The 24,370-nt window shown below is 39.5% G+C and overlaps 3 protein-coding genes across 3 annotated transcripts; 1 reads left to right on the plus strand and 2 right to left on the minus strand.

The window, feature by feature from the left end:
- Positions 1-1,593: 1,593 nt before the first annotated feature.
- Positions 1,594-3,221, minus strand: LOC104116867 (uncharacterized). The gene is made up of 4 exons (XM_070192987.1): positions 3,075-3,221; positions 2,680-3,006; positions 2,431-2,607; positions 1,594-2,313 (listed from the first exon to the last, which is right to left on the minus strand). The coding sequence occupies exons 1-4, from the start codon at positions 3,219-3,221 to the stop codon at positions 1,594-1,596; spliced, it is 1,371 nt and encodes a 456-aa protein (XP_070049088.1).
- Positions 3,222-15,878: 12,657 nt separating this feature from the next.
- Positions 15,879-18,471, plus strand: LOC104116866 (pentatricopeptide repeat-containing protein At1g14470). The gene has a single exon (XM_009627816.4). The coding sequence runs from the start codon at positions 16,022-16,024 to the stop codon at positions 18,296-18,298; it is 2,277 nt and encodes a 758-aa protein (XP_009626111.1). The 5' UTR covers positions 15,879-16,021; the 3' UTR covers positions 18,299-18,471.
- Positions 18,472-18,800: 329 nt separating this feature from the next.
- On the minus strand, positions 18,801-23,982 carry LOC104116865 (PHD finger protein Alfin1-like). The gene is made up of 5 exons (XM_009627814.4): positions 23,432-23,982; positions 23,265-23,297; positions 21,439-21,667; positions 19,357-19,477; positions 18,801-19,271 (listed from the first exon to the last, which is right to left on the minus strand). The coding sequence occupies exons 1-5, from the start codon at positions 23,517-23,519 to the stop codon at positions 18,999-19,001; spliced, it is 744 nt and encodes a 247-aa protein (XP_009626109.1). The 5' UTR covers positions 23,520-23,982; the 3' UTR covers positions 18,801-18,998.
- Between the last annotated feature and the right edge of the window lie 388 nt (positions 23,983-24,370).

The following is a 24,370-nucleotide window of genomic DNA, read 5'->3' on the forward strand; positions in this document are numbered from 1 at the left end:
AACAAGTTCGAGGTTCCTTAAGCAATCTTCAAAGTCATCTCCAAATAGAGTAAAGTCATCCATGAACATCTCCAGACACTTCCCATTTAAATCTGAAAATATTGACATCATGCATCTGTGGAAAGTAGTTGGTGCATTGTATAGTTCGAAAGGCATTCTCCGGTATGCAAAGATTCCGAACGGACATGTAAAGGTGGTTTTATCAACATCCTTGGGAGCAATGGGTATTTGATTGTACCCTGAATATCCATCTAAGAAGCAGTAACATCCATTGCCCGCCACCTTCTCCAACATCTGATCAATGAAAGGAAGAGGAAAGTGATCCTTCCTTGTTGCATCATTAATCTACGGTAGTCAATGCACATCCTCTACCCAGTAACTGTTCTGGTAGGAATTATCTCGTTGTCCTTATTTTTTACCACCGTCATGCCCCCTTTTTCGGCACAACTTGTATAGGACTGATCCATTGATTGTCAGAGATGGAAAATATTATGCCTGCATCCAACAATTTGAGTATCACCTTTTGAACCACCTCGATTTTTATTCAACTTGCGCTGGGGTTGCACCACTGGTTTACTCCCTTCTTCTAACAAGATCTTGTGCATGCAGATTGCAGGGCTGATCCCCTGAATATCGGCTATACTCCAACCTATTTCCTTTTTATGCTTTTGTAGTAACTCTACAAGCATGTGTTCCTGTTCAACTGTCAAATTAGCAGCAACAATCACAGGAAAATTGTTAGTATCCAAAAAAGCATATTTCAAATGTGTCGAGAGTACTTTCAATTCCAGCTTCGGCTTGCTCTTTTATTTCTCGAATTCATCTTCATCTACCACCTGATTCTAATTTTCCAGTGCCTTAACTTCCTTCTTGATCTCAGAATCTACATCCTCTATTGTGCTCGATTGACTAATGCATCGCTCCAGTGAGTCACCTACCAACTTATCCAGTTTGTGTTGTTCATCTAACTCTCCCACCATATCTATCTTGAGACAAACATAGTCAGATACCTCATCACATTGGTATTTCATCATTTTCTTCATTTGAAACACCACTTTTTTGTTTCCCACTCGTAGCATGAGTTGCCCTCATATATATCAAGAATAGCCCAACTAGTGCAAAGGAATGGTGTACCCAGCATTAGAGGCACTTCCTTATTCTCTTCCATATCTACCACGATGAAGTCTACTGGAAAAATAAATTTTTCTACCCTTACCAGGATGTCCTCGATTATGCCCTCCAGTATGATCGTGGTTTGATCAGCCAGTTGCAAGGATACTGGCACAGATTTGATCACTCCTAGCTCTCCTTCCAATTTCTTGAACACCGATAATGGCATCAAGTTAATGGATGCAACTGAATCACACAAGGCTTTGTCAAAATTTTCACTACCCAACGAGGAAGGTATAGTGAAACTGTCAGGATCCCACACTTCTTGGGAATTTCGTTCTATAGAATAGCATTGCACTGGGCATTGAGTTTGACCACTTTTGTTTCCTCGAGCTTCCTTTTACTTAAGAGGATTTCCTTCAGGAATTTGGCATAGGCTGACTTCTGTGTGAGCACCTCCGTGGACGGGATGTTCACATACAACTATTTCAGCATCTCCAAGAATTTCCCAAAGCATTTGTCTAATTTCTCCCTCTTCATCTTTTGAGGAAAAGGTAACAATGGCATGTGCTTGCTTTCCTCAACTGCGTTGTTCACCTTATGCTTATCAACACCCTTGCTGCTTACATTCTCCTTGGGCAAAGACTCACCGATTTTCTGTTCTTCATCTATCTTGTTTGAGTTGATCTCCTTCTCATCCCTTGGTTTTGCCTTTGGCTCTGCTAATGTTTTCACACTCCTGAGAGATGCAACTTTGATTGCCTCTTTTGAATTTTTTTCAGTGTCTACCAGCAATGTCCTTGGTGCCCTTTCTGATAACAATGTATCAAGCTGCCCTATTTGGCTTTCCAGATTCCGGATGGTTGTGACTTGCTCCCTGATAGCAGTCCCTTGAGTCTCAAGTTTCTCGTCGGATCTATTTATAAATATCTTTATTAGATCTTCTAAACTTGAGTTGTTGGGCTGTGGAGGTTGGTATGGTTGCCACTGTTGAGTTTGGAAACCAGGAGGTCCTTGCACTGGTGCTCTGAGATTTTGTTGCTGCCATGAGTTCAAACTACCAGTTGAAGAACTCCATGAGAACCCTGGATGTCTCTGTCCCATAGAATTGAAATTACCACCTCCTTGGTAGCTGCCTCTATTGATGTTCCCTACAGCGTTGACTTCCTCAGCTGTAGCTTGACACTGATGTGTCAGGTGTCCCTATGAACATATGTCATATACCACATGTGGTTGATTTTGCACCTGAGCTAGCATCAGTTACTTGATGTCCTTAGCCATAGCTGCAATTTGGGCCTGCATTGCTACCGAGGATTCTACTTGGTGCACCCCTGCTGATCTTTTTCGGTCCCCTTGATCAGTGGACCATTGTTCAGCGTCTTCAGATAGTTCATTAAGAAGAGTGACAATCTCTTCAGGAGTCTTTTTCATCAGAGGGCCTGCAACTGTACTATTCAGCAATCTCCTTGATGACGGGTTTAAACCGTCCCAAAAGTCCTAGAGTTGTATCCATTGCTCCATTCCGTTATGAGGGCACCTCCGCAATAGCTCATTGAAGATTTCACATGCCTCAAACACTGTCTCCCCATCACCTTGGCTAAAATTGTGAATCTCTTTCCTCATTCGTCCAGTCTTAGCGGCAGAGAAATATTTTTCTAAGAACTTGGTCGTCATTTCCTCCCATGTACGGATTGACCCTGTGGACAGACTTCTCAACCACTGCTTTGCATCATCTTTAAGAGAGAACGGGAATACTCTTAGATAGATGGCATTATGTGATGCTCCATTGTAACGGAATGTTTTCATAAATTCGTCGAAGTCCATAAGATAGTTGTTGGGATCTTCATTGGGCTTTCCTATGAATATGCAATCATTCTGAATATTCTGGATGACTTCCTGTTTGAGTTCAAAATTATTGGCATCAATGGGCGGGGTCTCACTCTAGACTGTTGTTGGTTGTATACCGGTCTGGCATAATCTCCTAACGACCTCCCAGGTCTAGGAGCTGCATTTTTAAATTCATCTTCAATCATGTTTCGATTGGGATTGAACCTTCTCTCCTCGTCGACCATTTCATCCGCAATTCTGGTTGCTTTAGCTGTGCTAATCATGCTTCTTGTTGCAGAGCCGCCTCTCTCACAACTAGGTCCACCACCTCTTCATTGTTTACCATTGTATTTTAAGTTGAAGGCTAACCCAACAACAATCCACTAGATCTTTTCTCTCTTCTCAACTGCCTCAGGTGCTTGTCTAACTCTGGGTCGTATGGCACCAAGTCCTTTGAAGAGGATCGAGTCATACACCGTTGAACTCAACCTGTTGCCTGCACATAGATGAGAAGAGCGTAAAAAAAAGAAAAGAAAATAAAGTTGTTCCTAAATTAGCACAGAAAATTAATTTAAACACTATTAATCGCCAATCCCCGGTAACAACGCCAAAATTTGACAAGCACAAAACCGGTGCAGAAAATTATTGCTCGTTTGTCAAAGATAGTATAGTTTAATTATAGTCTCCACATGGATTAGATTTAAACAGTGTTCGAATAATCTTCAGTTGATTACTATCCAGAAAAATTAACACTTGATTTGATGACTATTACGATGATTAACTACTAAAAATTAAGTAATAATTGATCACAAAAGACAACAGATGAGCAACGAAGAAATATCAATGAGAGAAATAAGGGTAGTTGACTAGATACGTGCAAGATAATTGACTCGGGATCCAATTCTTGAGTTAATTCACTCTATAATACTGTTGATTCTCATGAATTCAACAGATAATCATATTACACTTGATTTTAAAGTTCGTATTTCGATTAAACGTTAATTTCAATAATTAATCCAGTTGAAGCACGGTACACAATTGCAATAACAAAATGATGTTTATGATCTAAATGGTGACTTCTCACGAATATTTCCCTATTTTCTAGTTCGATTAACAATTCAAAAGGCTCTTTCGATTACGTATTTGAATCACGAATTTAAACTAGAGTATAAGATGTAAAGTAATTCAAAATAAGGCTCCTTTTTCGATTAAGCAAAATAAGAAATAACTCCACACTAAACATAACTCCACAATAAGAATCGAATCCCTAATCAAATTATCAAAACACCATATATGTCAACACCCTAATGAAAATTACTCCATAACAATGGAGTAATACATCTCAAATAAGTTTAAGATCAAAGAAAACATCAAAGCTACTGATTTTGATACAAACTCCCGTATTGCACCGATTGCAGGTTGTATTGTTGATGAATTCTTGAGACTTCTTACCCTTGTTGGTTCTCCAATCTTTCGTAGGTCAAAAGTCCCTTCAAATTGTGTTTTTGGTGTATTTATACAGTGTAGAAACAAGCACGGACGAAACTACCATTTCCTAACCGAACTTGGAGATCACACTGACAAATTTGCACAGTCGCGCCATACGGCGCGCTAGTAAGGAGATCCAGAGAGCTCAGACTCCTCTTGTCAGGCCACTTTTGCACTGCCGCGTCGCACCTTGCCGCGCCCCATGCAGCATGGTAGTGGCTTTTTCTCAGAGTGAATTCATGCGTTCACTTTTTGATATCCGGACTTGGTCCTCGACCCCCCGAACGTGATCCCGACCTAATTTCTTGGGCTTCTACTCAGATTTCAAAGCTCCAACTTGTTCGATTTCGCTTCAAATTACCTAAATAGCTTAGAATCATTTCCTATAAGGCATAAAACACGTAATAAGTATAATTCACTATCATTTAAGCTCAAACACATGTAAAATGCAATAATTAGAGTGCAATACTACGGCTAAAATACGGGTTTTTAACCTACCATCAATATGTCAGAGTGTACCAAATCTAATAATTCTGAAAATCTTTCAACTTTACGAAATAGTTTCTTTATCATTTTTGCTTGTATGCAAATTTCACATTTTCCTACATGTTCACTTTTACATGACTGTAATGACCCGACCAGTCGTTTTGAGCATTTACACTTTGCTCGGTTGTTTGAGGGCATGAGTAGCTTCGTATGATGTATTAAGACTTATGAGAATCGTCGATTTTGGTTTTCAGGTTATTCGGAATTGATTTGAAAGAATGATTCTCAGCTAGAAGCTTTAAATTTGAAAGGGTTGACCAAGTTTGACTTTTGGTGAATCTGAACCCCCGGATCGGAGTTTTGATGGTTCCGGTAGGCCTGTTGGGTGATTTTGGACTTCAGAGCGCGTCCGGATTGTGATTTGGAGGTCCGTAGTAGAATTTGGCTTGAAATGGCGAAAGTTGGAATTTTTGGAAAGTTTGATCGGGAGTGAACTTTTTGATATCGGGGTCGTATTTTGATTCCGGAAGTGGGAGTAGGTCTGTAATGTCAAATGTGACTTGTGTGCAAAATTTGAGGTCAATCGGACGTAATATGATGGGTTTCGGCATCGGTTATGGAAGTTGAAGTTTCAAAGTTTATTGATTTTGAATTTAGGTGTGATTTGAGGCCTCGAATAGGTCCGTACTGTGTTATGGAATTTGTTGGCATGATCGGACGGGGTCCCGAGTGGCTCGAATGAGTTTCGAACGAGGTTCGGTTCACCTTCGTTGCATAGTGTATTGCTGAAGGCTGCTGGTCCTAGTGTGATCGCACTTGCGGCTGGTTTTGCGTAGGTGCGATGGCCGCAGAAGCGACAAAGGCGTCGCAGATGTGAGATGAGAGTTGGATGAGGAAGACCGCAGAAACGGAGATTTGGGCGCATATGCGGATGCGCAGGTGCGAGGTGATAGAGCGCAGGAGCAAGGTATTTCGCAGGTGCGGATGGTGGCTCGCATCTGCGATGTCGCAGAAGTGGATATGTTGTCCACAGGTGCGAGGGTCGAGTCCTCAGCTGATTCCGCAGAAGCGACGCTGCAGAAGCGGCTAATGTGCCGCAGGTGCAAAAATGCTGGCAGAAGCTATAAATCGAGGTTTTGGTTCTTTTATCATATTTTGAGATGTGGGACTCGAATTGAGGCAATTTTTGGAGCAAATTTCATCACAAGGATTGGGGTAAGTATTCTACACTTGGTTTTGATCTTATTCCACGAATCTATCTGCATTTTTAGCAATCGGTTAATGAATTTAAAGAGGAAATTTGGGGGTTTGGCCTAAAAGTTTCATAATATGAATTTTTGAGTTTTGAACATCAAATTGGAGTCGGATTTGAGTGAAACTAGTATGGTTGGACTCGTAATTGAATGGGTTGCTGGATTTTGTAAATTTTGTCGGGTTTCGAGGTACGGGCCTGGGTTGGGCTTTTGGCCGATTTTGTGCTTTTGATTCAAGATTTGATCTTTTTCGATCGAGATTGGTTCCTTTAGAATTTATTGATATACTTGAGTTGTTTTTGGTTAGTTTCGAATCGTTTGGAGGTTGGAACGCACGGGATGGCATTTTTGGAGCATCACTTGGCTTGCTCGGCATTGGTATTGGCTTGTTCGAGGTAAGTAACTCTTCTAATCTTAGTACTGAGGGTATGAAACCCCTTAAATACGTGTTATGTGATTGGTATTCAGGTGACGCACATGCCAGGTGACGGACGTGTGGGCGTGCACCATGTGAATTGGGACTCGGTTGCTTCCATGGCACTGTATAGTGGTCCTACTTTGTTGATATCCGTGTTTTCACCATGTGATATAGTAATTGAGCTGTCAATCATGCTAGATATCATGTCTAGGCTTTATGCCGATATTGTTGGAACCCATATTGGTCGTTTCTTGTTGTCATCTCACTGATTTCATTGATATTTTGTACTTAGTCATATTCATGCATTCATATCATATCTCAATCTCAGTTGTTATTTATTGATACATCATATGATTGTTGTCGGGCTAATTTCATGACATTGTGAGCCTGTAGACTGGAGAAATTGATGACTGAGTGAGGCCGAGAGCCTGATTAAGAGTGATAGTTATGGGATCGGTCTGCACGTCGCAGCATGCTATATTGATTTATGCCTGGATCTGGCTTATGATAGTGCTTGGGCTATAGGAGCCCCTCCGGAGTCTGTACACATCCCCAGTGAGCGCGATTGATTATATTGAGGGATGGATCTTCCCTGGACATGGATCTTGTCCGAAGCATTTATATAGCTGGAGATGGATCTTCTCCATGTGGCCGGATTGGCCTTCCTCGGTACTGAGTGACTAATGGTTAGTGATGTATATATTTTGGGATGGATCTTCCCTGGGCCGTATAGGCCATATACAGTACCAAGTGGTTGAGCATGATGAGTGGAAAGTGTGAGACAATGAGATTGAGTACTCTGAGAGTGTAAGTACATGATTCATCTCTGATATACATGGCATTGGCATGCACACATGACATAAAGACATAGAGATGCATTTTTCCTCTTGATGTACGGTATCACATCATTCATGACTTTTTACACACATTGATATGTGGGCATAGAGAGGTATTTCACACTTGCTATCTGGAAAGAAAATGGAACATCTTATTTATTGTTGAAAGGATATTTTGAAAAATTACAGTTTTCAAACTTACTCGTATTTTTGGCGTTTCGATAAAAGATTTGGGTTTTCACTAAGATACTTGAAAAGCATGACTATTTTAAGGAACTGTGAACGAGCTGGATATTTTACTTCTGAGATATATCTTTTATTACTTGTATTATGATGTTATGAACTGTTGTGGGATATTGGTATTGGACCCGACCTTGTGTTAGTTCGTCACTATTTTCAACCTAAGGCTAGGTTTTTTACATATTGAGTACATGGGGTCGGTTGTACTCATACTACACTTCTGTACCTTGCGTGCAGATGTTAGCTGCTGATGTTGCTATGTTCGATGGGAGCTGGATTTGAAGATGTACCTGCATCCCGGTTGTAGCTGCCTCTTGTTCGTGGTAGCCTTAGATCTATAAAACTCTGTTTATGTATTTTTCAAACAAACGATGTATTTATTTAATTTTTGCTTTGTAAACTTTATTCTTAGAAGGTCATGATTTGTACTACCAGTTCTTGGGGATATTAGATTCAGATATTTCTTTACTTAATTGCTTTATTAATTATTATTGGAATTGGTTAGTGGTTAATTGGCTTACCTAGCGGGTTGGGTTAGGTTCCATCATGACTAGTTGGATTTTAGGTCCTGTCAAAGTGGTATCAGAGCTCTAGGTTCATAGGTTCTACAAGTCATGAGCAAGTGTCTAGTAGAGTCTTGCGGATCGGTATGATGATGTCCATACCTATCTTCGAGAGGCTACAATACATTTAGCATATACTTTCCATCTTTCATTCCTTATCGTGCAGCATTGATTCAGCTTGAAGCGTAACTCTTTAAATTCCTTTCACACATTCGTATGCGCATGTGAGCGCTCGATATTGGCTGTGCGCCAGAGGCTTGTGATTCCATGGTTGAGGTGCGAGATGTCATTTTAGCGTGCTGATGATGGGTCAGTCTGGAGGACTTGAGGCTGGTTTTGGACGGTAGCTTGAGCATAGAGATTTCGATTGTGTGAGCACGTGCTTTTGGGACTTATAGGTTCGTTGGTGTCCCTATTAGTGAAATTTGTGATTGGATGACTATGTGGTGTGTATGATGTAACTGCGAGATATGTTCAGATTGTTTGAATATGACGAGAAGAGTTTACTTGAGATGTAGCAAAGACTATGGGGTGTCTGATTTCTATCTTGATTTGGCGTATGGTATCGAGTTATTGGTGTGTTAAGGGATCTCTCATGTTATTTAGTTGTGGAGTGAAGTAGATTCTCATGTCTTGTTGATGAGTTCAGAATTGAGAAGATTAAGTGATTGTGTAGTAGTCGTGACTGTAGGAGAGTATAGAGAGATGTCAGTTTGAGGCAAGCCGACGGGTTATCTCCTGCGATGTGTCTTGAGGTTGTGTGATTCCTATGATGTTTTGTAGAGAGTTCTCCTTTACCAGTGAATGATAATTGTGCGATTTGAGTTTGGATCGGTTGTAACAGTTGACCTGACTATCACGAGGATGAATGCAAGATTTGTAGATAATTTGAGGTATTATATGGTTTGTGTTACATAAGCTTACGAAGGATTTAATTGAATTTCAGTACGGGATTCTGGCAGTAATAGAGTATGGGTATCATGATGTTATCGAGTATTTTGTTCTGTGGCTTTGAGCTAAGTGGGGGAATCTTCTATCGACGAGTTGATTGCACGATTATGTGTTGTATTGGTTTCGGTTCGGGGTATACTGGTGAATCAGTTATGACTTGCAGAGGTCGAGATCGAGGATGACTCAGGTAAAGAAAATTCGGGATACAGGTTGTATTACACTCTATGGGTATATGGGAATCATAAAATAATTGAGTGGTTATTCGTGAAGGGTGTAGCGTACATGGAGTAGGAATCTGCTCAATTGCTTAGGAGTGTGGGTTACTCCCTTGGGTGTTGGTGTGCTAATGGGGCACAGGTCGTTCGGTCCGTTTGGTCGGTTTAATTGAGATTTGAGTAGAGTGGATGACTCACGAGAATGGTTCTGATGGATTCAAGATTTATATGTAGCGATTTGGAATTTTCAAGATTTGCATATGGCTAGAAACTGAGAATTACATTGGATGGTGTTGGGACTTGTGGCATTTTTATACCATTGTGGATTATGCATTTCAGCATCAAGAAGGTGAAAGAAATAGTTTTAGGTTCACATAAGGTCTCCTTAGAGTGGGTGTCGCGGTTATGGTGCTTTGGGGTGCTTAAGAGGGAAGTCAGCGGCTTATGGGCCTTAGGGCGTTGTGGTTTTATGCTAGGGTCTCTTGTGTGGTGAATTTTGGTTTAGGATCGTGGTGTTCCAGCAAGGAGAAGTATCAATTTGAAGGCAATTTGGAAGGGACTTGGATAAATAGGACATTGTGGTAGTAGGTTGGATCAACACAATAATGGATATAATCGGTTCTTTGGATACTTATGATGTGGCTAGTCTCCACAGGTGTTTCGTGGCAATGCTCTTGGGTTTCGGCGACCTGCGTGGCTGGGTTGAGTTAGAGAGATTCAGTTCTGATAGCTTGGTTATGTGCAAATGTACTTCGAAGGGTTCTCAATGGTTTTACCATGGTTCAAGGGGTATATCTCTTACCGGCGTGAGAAATATATTGCGTATTGGAATTTTCTCCGGGATGAGATCAAATGGAAGGTTTCTGACTGATCGGGTATGTATTCTGCTTGTGACTCAGAGTTGATTATGAGATTCTTGTACTCTTCATAGGATGGCATGGTAGACGTGGTGTATTGCGTGGGATTGAGATTTGCTTGTGCAAGATCACAGTTCAGTTTTGAAGGGAAGGACATAAATTCGTAGGCAGCATGGATGGTTTCAGATGACTAGGCAAATGATATTACTAATCGGTATGGCCTGATGAGAGTACACATTTCAGAAGGGGCAATGTGTTTTGATTTATGGGCACTTCATTGGTATTACGGTACTCTTCTGGTTGATCGACTGCTGATATTCAAATTTTGCTATGTGGCACAAAAGAATTTTAGGAGTATTCCTCTTGGAATCATCGTGTGTGAGATAGGTGTTAGACATTCTGGCGGTGAAGTTGGGATTCGTGTGTTCTATGGATTTGGAGACTGGGAGTTCTTAAGAGCATGTTGTTTTCATGGTTGTGGAATGTGTAGTCATGGCCGAAGCTAGCTAGATGATAGTATGTCATATGATTCAGTCATTGTGGACTTTCGGAGGGTTATTTATCTATTGGTGGGTGACTAGAGCTGATTTGGGGGTCCATTGGTAGGCCCAATTAGGATGTGTATTCTACACCGAGTCGGATTGGTTGGCTCCATACTGCTATTGTTGAGGGATGTGCCATTCGGTTGTTGTTGAGCGAGTTTGTGTTCTGAGATGATCTGTGAGTTACTCTTCTATGCTACGAGGATTGTGATTCGTTGGTTATATGCACATATGGTGCGGTTATATTGGGGCCTTATAGCAGAATTTGAGCGAGAAGAGTATTGGGTATTGCTTGGTTGATGGAGTATTAGTTATGTTCTTTCGGGTTTTTTGTGACATTGTGTCATTTGATTCTCCGCGGTTATGGTAATGCACTTTGAGTACTTGATATCGAATTGCGCGTGGTTATTAATTTTTAGCAGGGTGGATTGAGGTATTTCATATGGACCAGTATTTGGATAGGGTTGCGCATTGCAGCAGAGTTATGTTGAGATATGATCCCTCATGTTAGATTCATGTGTTTTTGTTCTACGGTGTGTGATAGGTTCTTAGCATTGCGTGGTGGTGGTACTTGTTGAGCTTGCGGGACAGTTCTCCTGTATGAATCAGTTTTCCATGATTTGAGTATATTTGGAAGGTTGCTTATTGGTGCACGGATTGCACGGGTTATGGCGTCAGATTGTATTGATGTGGCATATCACCAGAGTGGTCGTGTTGGATGAGATGAGATCATTGGACCTAGAATGGATACCATCGGAATTGATTACAACATGTTTGGAAGTATAATATCGAAAATTGGCTTAGAATTTGCTATAGTTCTTGTTGAATGAGAGGGAATTCCATGACAGGTTGATATGATGAATGGTTATGAGTTGTGCATGTTTCTTTCATCATCGATAGTGTACGAAGGTTGTAGAACGAGGTTTTGTTTGATATGAGATTTATTACCGGTATTGGGTCGTTTTGAACAGCTACTGTGATTTGAAATTATCGCTATGAGTATTTGAGTTATGTGGTACATCACGTTATTACATCTTGGGTTATGGTGAAGGCTTGATACAGCATGTTCAGACTTATATAGTGTGTAGATGCGAGATTCTGATCTTATAGAAATTCCGAATATTGAAAATTAGATTCTAAGGTTTATGGGCTAAGTTGAATTAAGAAACTATAGTTATGCTGTGTTGTCGGGCGTATATGAGATAGGGTGACGTGAGATCATCCTCGGGTATGTGCATGGTAAGGTTACACGGCGATTTAATGGCTTTTGGAACAAATCTTGGCACGTTCGAGGACGAATGTATGTTTAAGTGGAGGGGGGGATGTAACGACCCGAACGGTCGTTTTGAGAATTTACACTTCGCTCGGTTGTTTGAGGGCATGAGTAGCTCTGTATGATGTATTATGACTTATATGAATCGTCGGTTTTGGTTTTCAGGTTATTCGGAATTGATTTGAAAGAATGATTCTCAGCTAGAAGCTTTAAATTTGAAAGGGTAGACCAAGTTTGACTTTTGGTGAATTTGAACCCGAATCGAAGTTTTGATGGTTCTGGTAGGTCTGTTGGATGATTTTGGACTTAGGAGCACGTCTGGATTGTGATTTGGAGGTCCGTAGTAGAATTTGGTTTGAAATGGAGAAAGATGGAATTTTGGAAAGTTTGACCGGGAGTGCACTTTTTGATATCGGGGTCGAATTTCGATTCCCGAAGTGGGAGTAGGTCTGTAATGTCAAATGTGACTTGTGTGGAAAATTTAAGGTCAATCGAACGTAATATGATGGGTTTCAGCATCAGTTGTGAAAGTTGAAGTTTCAAAGTTCATTGATTTTGAATTTAGGTGTGATTCGTCGTTTCAATGTTGTTAGGTGTGATTTGAGGCCTCGAGTAGGTCCGTACTGTGTTATGGAACTTGTTGGCATGATCGGACGGGGTCCCGAGTGGCTCGGATGAGTTTCGGACGAGGTTCGGATCACCTTTGTTGCATAGTGCATTGCTAAAGGCTGCTGGTCCTAGTGTGATCGCACCTGCGGCTGGTTTTGTGCAGGTGCAATGGCCGCAAAAGCGACAAAGGTGCCACAGATGCAATATGAGAGATAGATGAGGAAGACCGCAGAAGCGGAGATTGGGGCGCATATGCGGATGCGCAGGTGCGAGGTGATAGAGCGCAGGAGCGAGGTATTTCGCAGGTGCGGATGGTGGCTCGCACCTGCGGTGTCGTAGAAGTGGATATGTTGTCCGCAGGTGCGAGGGTCGAGTCCTCAATTGATTTCGCAGAAGCGGAGGTTATGTCACAGAAGCGACGCCGCAGAAGCGGCTAATGTGCTGCAGGTGCGAAAATGCTGGCAGAAGATATAAATCGATGTTTTTGTTCTTTTATCATATTTTGAGATGTGGGACTCGGATTGAGGCAATTTTTGGATTGGGGTAAGTATTCTACACTTAGTTTTGATCCTATTCCACGAATCTATCTTCATATTTAGCAATCGGTTGATGAATTTAAAGAGGAAATTGGGGGGTTTGGCCTAAAAGTTTCATAATATGAATTTTTGAGTTTTGAACATCGAATTGGAGTCGGATTTGAGTGAAACTAGTATGGTTGGACTCGTAATTGAATGGATTGTTGGATTTTGTAAATTTTGTCGGGTCCCGAGGTGCGGGCCCGAGTTGGGCTTTTACCGATTTTGAGCTTTTGATTCAAGATTTGATCTTTTTCGATTGAGATTGGTTCCTTTAGCATTGTTTGATATGCTTGAGTTATTTTTGGTTAGTTTCGATCCGTTCGGAGGTCGGAATGCGCGGGATGGAATCTTTAGAGCATCGCTTGGCTTGCTCGGCATTGGTATTTGCTTGTTCGCGGTAAGTAACTCTTCTAATCTTAGCACTGAGGGTATAAAACCCCGAAATACGTGTTATGTGATTAGTATTGAGGTGACACACATGCTAGGTGACGGGCGTGTGGGCGTGCACCATTTGAATTGGGACTCTTTTGCTTCCATGGCACTGTATAGTGGTCCTACTTTATTGATATCCGTATTTTTACCATGTGATAAAGTAATTGAGCTGTCAATCATGCTAGATATCATGTTTAGGCTTTATGCCGATACTGTTGGGACCCATAGTGGTCGTTTCTTATTGTCATCTCAATGATTTCATTGATATTTCATACTCAGTTATATTTATGCATTCATATCATATCTCAGTCTCAGTTGTTATTTATTGATACATCATATCATTGTTGTCGGGCTAGTTTCATGACATTGTGAGCCTGTGAGTGAGACTGGAGAGATTGATGACTGAGTGAGGCCGAGAGCCTGATTATGAGTGACAGTTATGGGATCGGGCTGCACGCCGCAACATGATATATTGATTTATGTCTGGATCTAGCTTATGATAGTGTTTGGGCTGTAGGAGCCCCTTCGGAGTCTGTACACACCCCCAGTGAGCGCGGTTCATTATATTGAGGGATGGATCTTCCCTAGACATAGATCTTGTCCGAAACATTTATATACCTGGAGATGGATCTTCTTCATGGGGCCGAATTGGCCTTCGATAAAAGTTTGGGTTTTCACTAAGATACTTGAAAAGCATGACTATTTTCTGGAACTGTGAACGAGCTGAACATTTTACTTGTGAGATACATCTTTTATTACTTGTATTATGCTGTTATGAACTGTTGTGGGATATTGGTATCGGACCCGACCTTGTGTTAGCTCGTCACTACTTTTAACCTAAGGTTAGGTTTGTTATTTATTGAGTACATGGGGTCGGTTGTACTCATACTATACTTCTGCACCTTGCATGCAGATGTTGGCTGCTAATGTTGCTGTGTTTGATGGGAGCTGGATTTGAAGATGTATCTGCGTCCCGGTTGTAGCTGCCTCTTGTTCGTGGTAGTCTTAGATCTATAAAACTCTGTTTATGTACTTTTCAAACAGACGATGTATTTATTTTATTTTTGTTTTGTAAACTCTATTCTTAGAAGCTCATGATTTGTACTACCAGTTCTTGGGGAATGTATTAGATTCAGATATTTCTTTACTTAATTGCTTTATTAATTGTTATTGAAATTAGTTAGTGGTTAATTGGCTTATCTAGCGGATTGGGTTAGGTGCCATCACGACTAGTCGGATTTTGGATCGTGTCAATGATATATAACCATTTTTAGACATATATTTTAAAGAACCAATATTTAAATGTCCTAATCTAGCATGCCATAAAATAGAATCAGACTTAACAATATAAGTAGAAACACAATTTATTTCATTAATACCTTAAACATGCCATTACAATTATATCCTTTTCTAACAAAGATACCATTCTTAAGTACTATTACATGATCGGATTCTATTACTATCTTCAAGCCTCTCTTAAACAACAAACTAGCGGACATCAAGTTCTTCTTCATGTTGTAAACATGGTATACATTTAGCAATGTTAAATTCTACCCAGAAGTGAAATTTATCTCAACACTTCCCTTTCTTGCAACATCTGCGATCACATGATTGCCTATCAGAACCATCTCGGGTTTCTTTACTTCTGCATAGATCTTGAACACGGCCTCCGTAGCATATTAAGCACTCCTAATTTTACTCCCAAAGTACGGGTTATAATATTTTTTTATTCGTTTAGCCTCTAACCCTCACTATACATCTGTAATACCTGTGCTAACTCATTATTATCTTTGTGAAGGTCCTTAAACTCTCCGGCTTATATTGATTCACTTAAGACGCATTACAACATAAAAGTACGGAGTGTAACAATTTAAAAATATAAGTGATTGCGTCGAGTTATTCAAGATGTTACAATTCCAATTCCTACTCGTTTGCAGTACACTTTTTGATAGCTAAAATTGAAGATAAAAAATGTTTTGCCAGTTTGATGATGGTTACATTAACAATATAATATATATACACCTACAAGATAAACTATTAAATTATACCGATAGCCCCTTGGCTCCAAACAAGCATATACAAAATAATAACAGTATAGAGAAAAAATTCAGTAATGTAAAAGCAAGGGAAAAAATAACAACAGCAAAAGAGTAGAGCAACCAAAATATAAGCAAAGTCAGGTAGTGATAAACTTCTAAAAATATGAAAAGTACTAAAATAACGTTATTACTACCGGAATGAAAGGAAAGACGTAGTCGCCTTCTAAGACGAAATCATTGTAGGGAACAGTTAAGTTGGTTGACAATAAAAAGTCCATCGTTAGCACTGAAACAATGTAATGTAATGTCACACTTGAACACGGCAGCACTAAAAGCGGCCAAACTAAACCACTTGAAACAGCTTCATGCACAGCTCTTTCAAAACTCCGTCTACTCCGACAACTACTGGGTGGCGCAGCTCATCAATCTCTGCACGCGCCTCCACGCTCCACCCACATACGTTCGCCGAATATTCAACTCGGTCGACCAACCCAATGTCTTCGTTTTCACCAACATTCTCAAGTTCTACTCCCAATTGGGTGCCCACACTGAGGTATTCTATCTGTTTGACAAAATGCAGAAATACAATGTAACCCCTGATGCGTTTGTATATCCCATTCTCATCAAAGCAGCTGGAAAATGCGGCGTTGTGTTCCATGCTCATTGTATTAAAATGGGTCATGATTGGGATAGGTTCATTCGCAACGCGATTATGGATATGTACGGAAAATTTGGGCCTTTGGAGGTTGCTCGAGAGCTGTTTGATGAAATGAATGAGAGAGCTGTTGCGGATTGGAATGCTTTGATTTCGGGGTATTGGAATTGGGGGAATGAAGCTGAAGCGAGGAGTTTGTTTGATTTGATGCCTGAGAAGAATGTGGTTACTTGGACTGCAATGGTTACTGGGTATTCGAATAGGAAAGATATGGAGAATGCTCGAAGGTACTTTGATCAAATGCCGGAGAGAAATGTTGTGTCGTGGAATGCAATGCTGTCAGGGTATGCTCAAAATGGGTCACTTGTAGAGGTTATAAGGATGTTTGATGAGATGGTGAGTTCTGGGGTTCGCCCTGATGAAACTACATGGGTTACTATCATCTCTTCTTGTTCTTCGCTTGGCGATGCTAGCCTCGCTGAGGCCCTTGTCAAGATGATAAATGAGAAGGGTGTTCACTTAAATTGTTTTGCAAAGACTGCGCTACTTGACATGTATGCCAAGTGTGGGAACCTTGCCATGGCTAGAAAGATCTTTGATGAATTAGGTACCTATAAGAACTTAGTTACATGGAATGCAATGATTTCGGCATATGCAAGAGTTGGTGATTTGGCTTCTGCAAGAGAACTCTTTGATAAGATGCCCGAGAAGAATGTCATCTCTTGGAATTCAATTATAGCTGGTTATGCTCAAAATGGACAATCAAAAGTGGCTATTGACCTTTTCAAAGATATGATAGCAAAAGGTGTGCTGCCAGATGAAGTCACCATGGTTAGTGTGATCTCTGCCTGTGGTCACCTTGGGGCTTTAGAATTTGGCAATTGGGCAGTAAATTTCCTGGAAAAGCATCAAATGAAGTTGAGCATTTCAGGGTACAATGCTCTAATTTTCATGTACTCCAAGTGTGGAAGTAGGAAAGATGCAAAGAAAGTATTTCAATCAATGGAAACCAGAGATGTAGTTTCCTATAACACATTGATTACAGGTTTTGCAGCTTATGGCAATGGGATTGAAGCTGTTGATCTGTTGTGCAAGATGAAGAAAGAAAATATTGAACCAGATCGAATAACATATATTGGGGTATTAACAGCTTGCAGTCATGGTGGACTGCTAGAAGAAGGTCGAAGTATATTTAATTCTATCAAAGATCCAGACTCTGATCATTATGCGTGCATGGTTGATTTATTAGGTAGAAATGGTAAACTAGACGAAGCAAAATGTTTGATAGAAAGTATGCCAACTCGTCCACATGCAGGAGTATATGGGTCCCTTTTACATGCTAGTCGAGTTCACAAAAGGATAGACCTTGGAGAGTTTGCTGCTAAAAAGCTCTTTGAAATAGAACCTGAAAATTCAGGTAATTATGTTTTGCTTTCGAACATATATGCCTCAGCAAGAAGATGGGAAGATGTAGACAGGGTGAGAGGGTTGATGAAAATTGGAGGAGTAATGAAGACAACTGGATGGAGCTGGATTGAACACGAGGGTGAGATGCACAAGTTTATAGTGGGTGATAGGTCACACGAGCAATCAACAAATATTTATAGAGTGCTGGCTGAAACAGAAAAAAAGATAAGGCTAGCTGGATACATGGCTGATAAGAGCTGTGTTTTAAGAGATGTTGAAGAAGAAGAGATGGAAGAGATGGTAGGGACCCATAGCGAGAAGTTGGCTGTGGCTTTTGCACTTCTTGTTACTGAACCATGTTCGGTCATAAGGGTGGTGAAGAACCTCAGGATATGTAGGGATTGCCACGCAGCAATCAAAATCATTTCAAAGTTGGAGGGGAGGGAGATTATTGTAAGGGATAATAATCGATTCCACTGCTTCAATAAAGGGCGGTGTTCTTGTAATGACTATTGGTAGTCATGCCATTCTGTGTACCAAACTACAATACCTGATGTTCGGGCAGATAAGCATATTTACTAGTTACAGAAAAATAGTTAGGCCATTTTGGCTTCATGCCATTTGCTGGATCTTTACAGCTTGTCGGAATTAAGGCTTTAAGACTGCTGATGACAGCTCTGTTTGGCTGGTAACTTTGTTCTACCAGTAATATTTATGTAGTGTGGATAGAAATACACTTGGACATCACAGTCGACCATAGAGAAATGGTTCAGCCAAAGGTTATTGCTTGCTCTTATTCTATTATGAGTTGGAATAGTTAAAGGACGGTGATTGTTAGATTGTTTTTGTTCCACCAGCAATTGAATTCATTTCAATTTCACATAATAACAAGTTTAAGCAGGTTGTTGTTCCCCTATTTAAATTAAGATGCGCAAAAGTTTCTAAATTTCTCATACTACCGCAGCGTAGTATTAAAATAAGCCATTAAAGTAAAAGAAAAAGATGAAAATGGACGCACAGAAGAGGGTAACAGGCACAAATTTTAATTATCTAAAACGCAATCCAAAAGCAAGATAAACAGACAGCAAACATTTATGAAATGGACATCCGATCTGCAAACATTCAACTTTGATACAGATGACACTTTAATAACTGAGCTAAAAATTCTAGCCTTCGAACATCGCCACTTGATTGATGCTGCTCTTAAAGTTACCACAATTTAAACTCTAGCTCTCTTGCTACTGCAACTAGGACACTTATACTGCTTGATATGCTCAGCTTTTGCTGGAGTAATCTTCACACATTTGCCATGGAACCATCTCTCGCAAATATCACAGCAAATCCAGAATTCATCAGTGGCATAATTATCACCACAAGCTCCACAGAGAGTTGCCCCTTGTTCATCTTCTTCTTCTTCCTCCTCCCCGCTTTCGTCCTCCATTTTAGGTGGAGATATCTTTACTGCCTTGGGCTGGGGGTCTGGCTGTCGAGACTGTAAACCAAAGATGATAGCAAAAATCATATTATGAGGGGGAAGAAAAATATAATTATATATGTTAGGTCATGTATATGAGAACCTTTCCACTTGATTTGCTTTTGCTGCTATTATTGTGAGCAGCATCATGTGCCTGCTTAGCAGCTCCGGTTACAACCTCAAATACTGTTGGCAGATCATTTATCATTTGGAAAAGCCTCTTCCTGTATACATAATTTCCAGAATAAAACAATTATCCTCTCTAAATTAATATCAGATAACCATTTAACCAATGAAAGCCACATCTATGAGATTGGACTAGCTAGGCAAACTATGACACTTGACAAATATAAACCAAATTCAAGTTAACATTTATGGACATAGAACACATGATTATGGAACCCCATGCGATGCAACCAGTTTCCCAGTATAAAATCCAGCTTATAAGGATTTCTGTCATAGTTTTGTGTTCCAAGAGATTCTCTAACCTACACGAATAAAGAGTAGAAAAGAAAAGAAGAAGGGGGGAGGGGGATGCAACACAAAAAGTTGCTCCAAGTGTTATACAGCACTTGTGCCATCCTGACATGTTAGACATCCTTCGCTTATTCAAGTAATCACTAACTTATCCAATGATGCTACAGCCAGTATTAATAGCTGATGGTGAACCTCTCAAGATGTCAGACCTCCTTCGGTTAACCCCACTGAGCACTATTTTATTCGATGAACATCCAAAAACACCAGCAGAAGGTAAACATCTCAACATGTCAGGCATCCTTAGTTTCAGTAACCAAACACTATCTTATCCAATGATGCCACAAACCAATGCAACTAAGTGAATGAATTTGCTTTTATCTAAAAATTAGCACCTAATAACCTTCCCCAGAATAGAGAAAGGACCAAGGGCATTGCAAACCTATAATCGTTCCCTTTTTTAAATAAGGAAATTGTAAAGAAATTCTATAACCATAACCTAAAAAAGGAAGATGTTTGAAATCTCATCACACCAAGAATATCATTGCAACAAGTCATCAATGTGCCCACCAAGACAAAGAAAAAACAATTCTTTTCATGATAAAGAGAATATAAAACACCATCAACTTTGGTTAAAGGTGGACTCCTATATTGGCCAAATAATCTAACTGATTGTAATTCTTCATCCAAGAGTTTCTAACTTGGTTAGTAATTACAGCTAAGACTTATACTTTAGAGGGTTACTGTTTTAAACTCAATATATTTGCACCTTCTTGGTGCTTTTGTGAAAATATATTTAAAATGAAAAAATGTTTTTAAACTCAATACCATCAATTGACCACAACTCTGTCTATGTGAGACTTGCAAAGCATAGCTGGCCCTATGCCAATAAAGGAGAAGGGTTGTGGTAGATAAATGGCAAGCGTAAGATCGTCTAACTATGATGAATTCCAAATACTGAATCTTGGAGAGTGCAAAGCGGATAAAATGAAGCAGACATAATTCATTTGGGATAAGGCCTAGTTCATTGATCAGTTGACTGTTGGGTCAACCTCAGTGATATACAGCAAACAGGTCAAACACTATGTGGTAAGCGAGAGGACAACAAAAAGGAATACATATACCAATTTCTTCATCAGCGATTGAAGGGTAGAAAAGGGAGCTCCAACTGTCTGGGTTAGAAAAGGGAAAAAAGAGACTTCCATAACATGATTCTTGATTAAATTTCTTCTGTGATTTTTCATGGAACAATGATGTCTCACCTATGAAACAAAAAACAAAACGGACAGCAAGCACTTAAGCTTTTCTCCCTAAAATCAATCAGCGGAGCACACAAGTTCTGGATGCACCAATTGCTTACGGAGGTGAGTTTTAAGCAGCATGACGGAAATTAGCATGTGAAAGAAGTAGCTCAACTTATTCCACCACAGCCACCCCCGAAAAGATAAAAAGAGTGGTAGACAAGCAAAGACTACCCGATGGACACTGCAATGACAGTTTAGAAGGGAGCGCAGAAAATCCACACAATTTAATAGGACGCCAGCACATGACACAACACTTATTTACATTTGCCAAAAGATAGCCCCAGCCCCCAATGTCTTCATCAAACAGGATAAACATAAATATGCAAATGAAATACAACATATAGGAGCAAGGTGGCAAAACAGTAAAAGAAGATGGTGAAATCTTAAGGTAACAAACGTTATAATACCTTTCACTCTTGCCGAACCCAAACCGTGCACCAAAGTAGAACGCAACAGAAAGCAACCATGAATCACTGTGAACAGCAACAAGTGATAACCAGTCTTTCTCTTGCATTCCATCACGTGCAAAATTTATGCCTAATGCTGGCTCCGGAAGTTCTGGAGGGACCTCCTCCACAGGTAGGTTTACTTCCCATGTCTCGCTAGGAAGCCCATAGAGACACAAGTTCTCCTTTTCTGAAAGTAAAAACATGTGTTAAGTTCAGAAAAGGTTATAAACACTTCATAAAGACATAAATGATCTGCATGAGTAGTCTAAATAAACCAACAATTGAACAACACCCAATGAGGGAAACACCCAACAAGCTCAAAACAAGGGAAAAGAGAGGGTACACTGTGAAGTGAGGGGGAGAGGAATGATGCGACAACACAAGAAAAATCTATTTTCCTGACCCAAGTCGCAATTCCACGAAGTCCTTAAATAAATACACTGTCAGAAAGACTGACACAATTGTTTGATATAATAGCCAATTGATATACTTCGTCATGAAGGTCATAATCAGAATTTCTGTTAATGGGAAAAAAAAAATAACAGCAACGAAATAAAGAATTTGAATGAGTTCTTCAAATAGAGTTATTTACAGACACTATAATAGATATAAACAAGTTAGACACTGCATCAAAGAAAGAAGTCAAACATTCGGGATAAAGCTACGTTATGTTTCACTATTATATCAAATATTTCAAAATCAATTCATGAATTATGGCACAAAAGAGCACCTCTAATCCTGGCAACATGCAAAATAAGGTTTTCCAAATAACAGAACTCTCGCCTCCTCAACCCCAACCCCAACCCCCCCCCCCCCCCCAACCCCCAAAAAAAAAAACTAAAAAAAGGGGGAAAAAGAACTTGGCCAGAGATGGAAAAAAAGAAGACGAGAACATTTATTAATCACAGGGCGAGAATATACTATCATCACACACTAACCACAAACTTCAACCATTTTAATTAAACTGCCTCAAGACACCTTAAGTAACTATACACCAAATGCATCTACATCAAAGTGCTTTCATCACTGCAATCATATTTTTCTATCCTCTTAAGTATACCAGTTGATACAATCAGGAAAAATCTGACATTTTTTTAATGCAACAGACATCGAAACAGGCCTATTCACCCATAGTAAACAAGATTAACGGTTGTTAGACTTTTAAATCAATGTGATAGAGAAATGATGATCACTGCCACATAAAAGAAGTTTTACAGCTCTTCTTCCTTGAGAGTTGATAACAGTCATCAAGATTACAATGAAAACACTTCTGACATTGACACTCTCGCTAATAAAATTCTAAGTAATGATCTCATTGTTACAACTTATTTTAGAATACAGTTTAAGATCATGACAATTTTGTCATAAATGCAGAAGAATTACTCTTTCAAATGAAGACGACAATTAACTACTCGTTAAAGATTTGATCTTTCCATTCCTGCATAACAGCCAAAGAACACATCAAATGCCAAAATGACGCAAACAGACAGAAAGCTCTAACCACGTGTTTTAGTCCACACTACGAGGCAACAACATTAAAAATTACAAAACTGATACAGTAACACGACAAGAAGCAAACTTATGAAAATCTGATGTATTAACAGTCACAAAGTCCTAATCAAGTGGCTTAATCACTCTATGGACGAAGAACCAGAAATTAAAAGCAACAGGAAATATACTGCATTCAGAAATACAACTCAAGCTCAATTATCCAAAAAGAACCAAATGTACACATATAGATGGACCACAATAATCCAATCAAAAACTGAGAAACGAAAACTCACCAGGATCACACTGCTGATAAAACTTCTCAACATCTGCAATAATTAATTAAAAAAAATCAAAAAATCATAATTAGCAAAACCAACAAAATTCAGCAACACCGAGAAAGTGCTTAGGCTAAAAAACACATAAAAGTGCATGAGAAGAAAAAGGAAACAATTTTACAAACCTGCGGTAAGTGCTTTAATTAAACCAGCTCTACGACCTTTGAAATCGTTGAATACTTCTTCTACAGTCCTAGGTATCGGATTTTCCATATTATTCTTTTCTTCACGCAATTTTTAACAAACCCACAAGCGAAAAATCTAGTCTTTGGAAAAACCAAGAAATGGGTAGAAGGGAGTTAGGGTTTTGTGCCAAGAGCTAGGGTTTCCTCTTCATGTTCGCCCAAAATTTAAAATTGGCTTGCTATGTGCTGTGAAAATGGAGAAGACAAATAAAATTTTAAATTTTTATGAGAAATTGTAAGAAGTAATAAGAAAAATTGAGAGAGAGATAGAGAGGGATGGAGGAAACAGCGGGAAGAAAAGGGAAAGTGTAGGGTGGGGGGGGGGGGGGAAGAGGGTTTTAGTAGCTGTTTTTTTTTATGAGGGTCAGCGTTGTTTTTAGTAAAATAAATATATACAGTATTTTTTTGGGTTTTCAAAATCGAACTTTGATTAAGGGTAAAACCTTATTAGATCTACAGGGGTTTCTTTTCTTGTTGGGAGAGATCAGAATTCAGAAATCTGATGCGAAATGTCCTTTTCTTTCTTGTTAAAAATTATAGCCTACTTGAGAATTTTTTTATTGGTTAGGCTGAACTTTTTGCCTTGGAGAACGAAAAGGGTTTCTCTATCTTCTTTTTCTGAAGAGGTGTTAAAAGAGAATGATAGTTGTGATTTGTGGGTTTTGATTTTGACATTGTTCATCCGAGAGTCTTTTAATATTCCAGAGTAAGTCTCTTTCTCTCTATATATATATATATATATATATATATATATATATATATATATATATATATACTAAGATTATTTGTGAAAATTCACTTGATTTGTTACTGTTACTGTCACGGGTGAAAATTCTATGTTATATTGTTATTGATTTTGAAGTTGTTGTTTTCAATAAA

The sequence above is a fragment of the Nicotiana tomentosiformis genome, chromosome 1 (genome assembly GCF_000390325.3).
Source record: "Nicotiana tomentosiformis chromosome 1, ASM39032v3, whole genome shotgun sequence".
Taxonomy (NCBI): domain Eukaryota; kingdom Viridiplantae; phylum Streptophyta; class Magnoliopsida; order Solanales; family Solanaceae; genus Nicotiana; species Nicotiana tomentosiformis.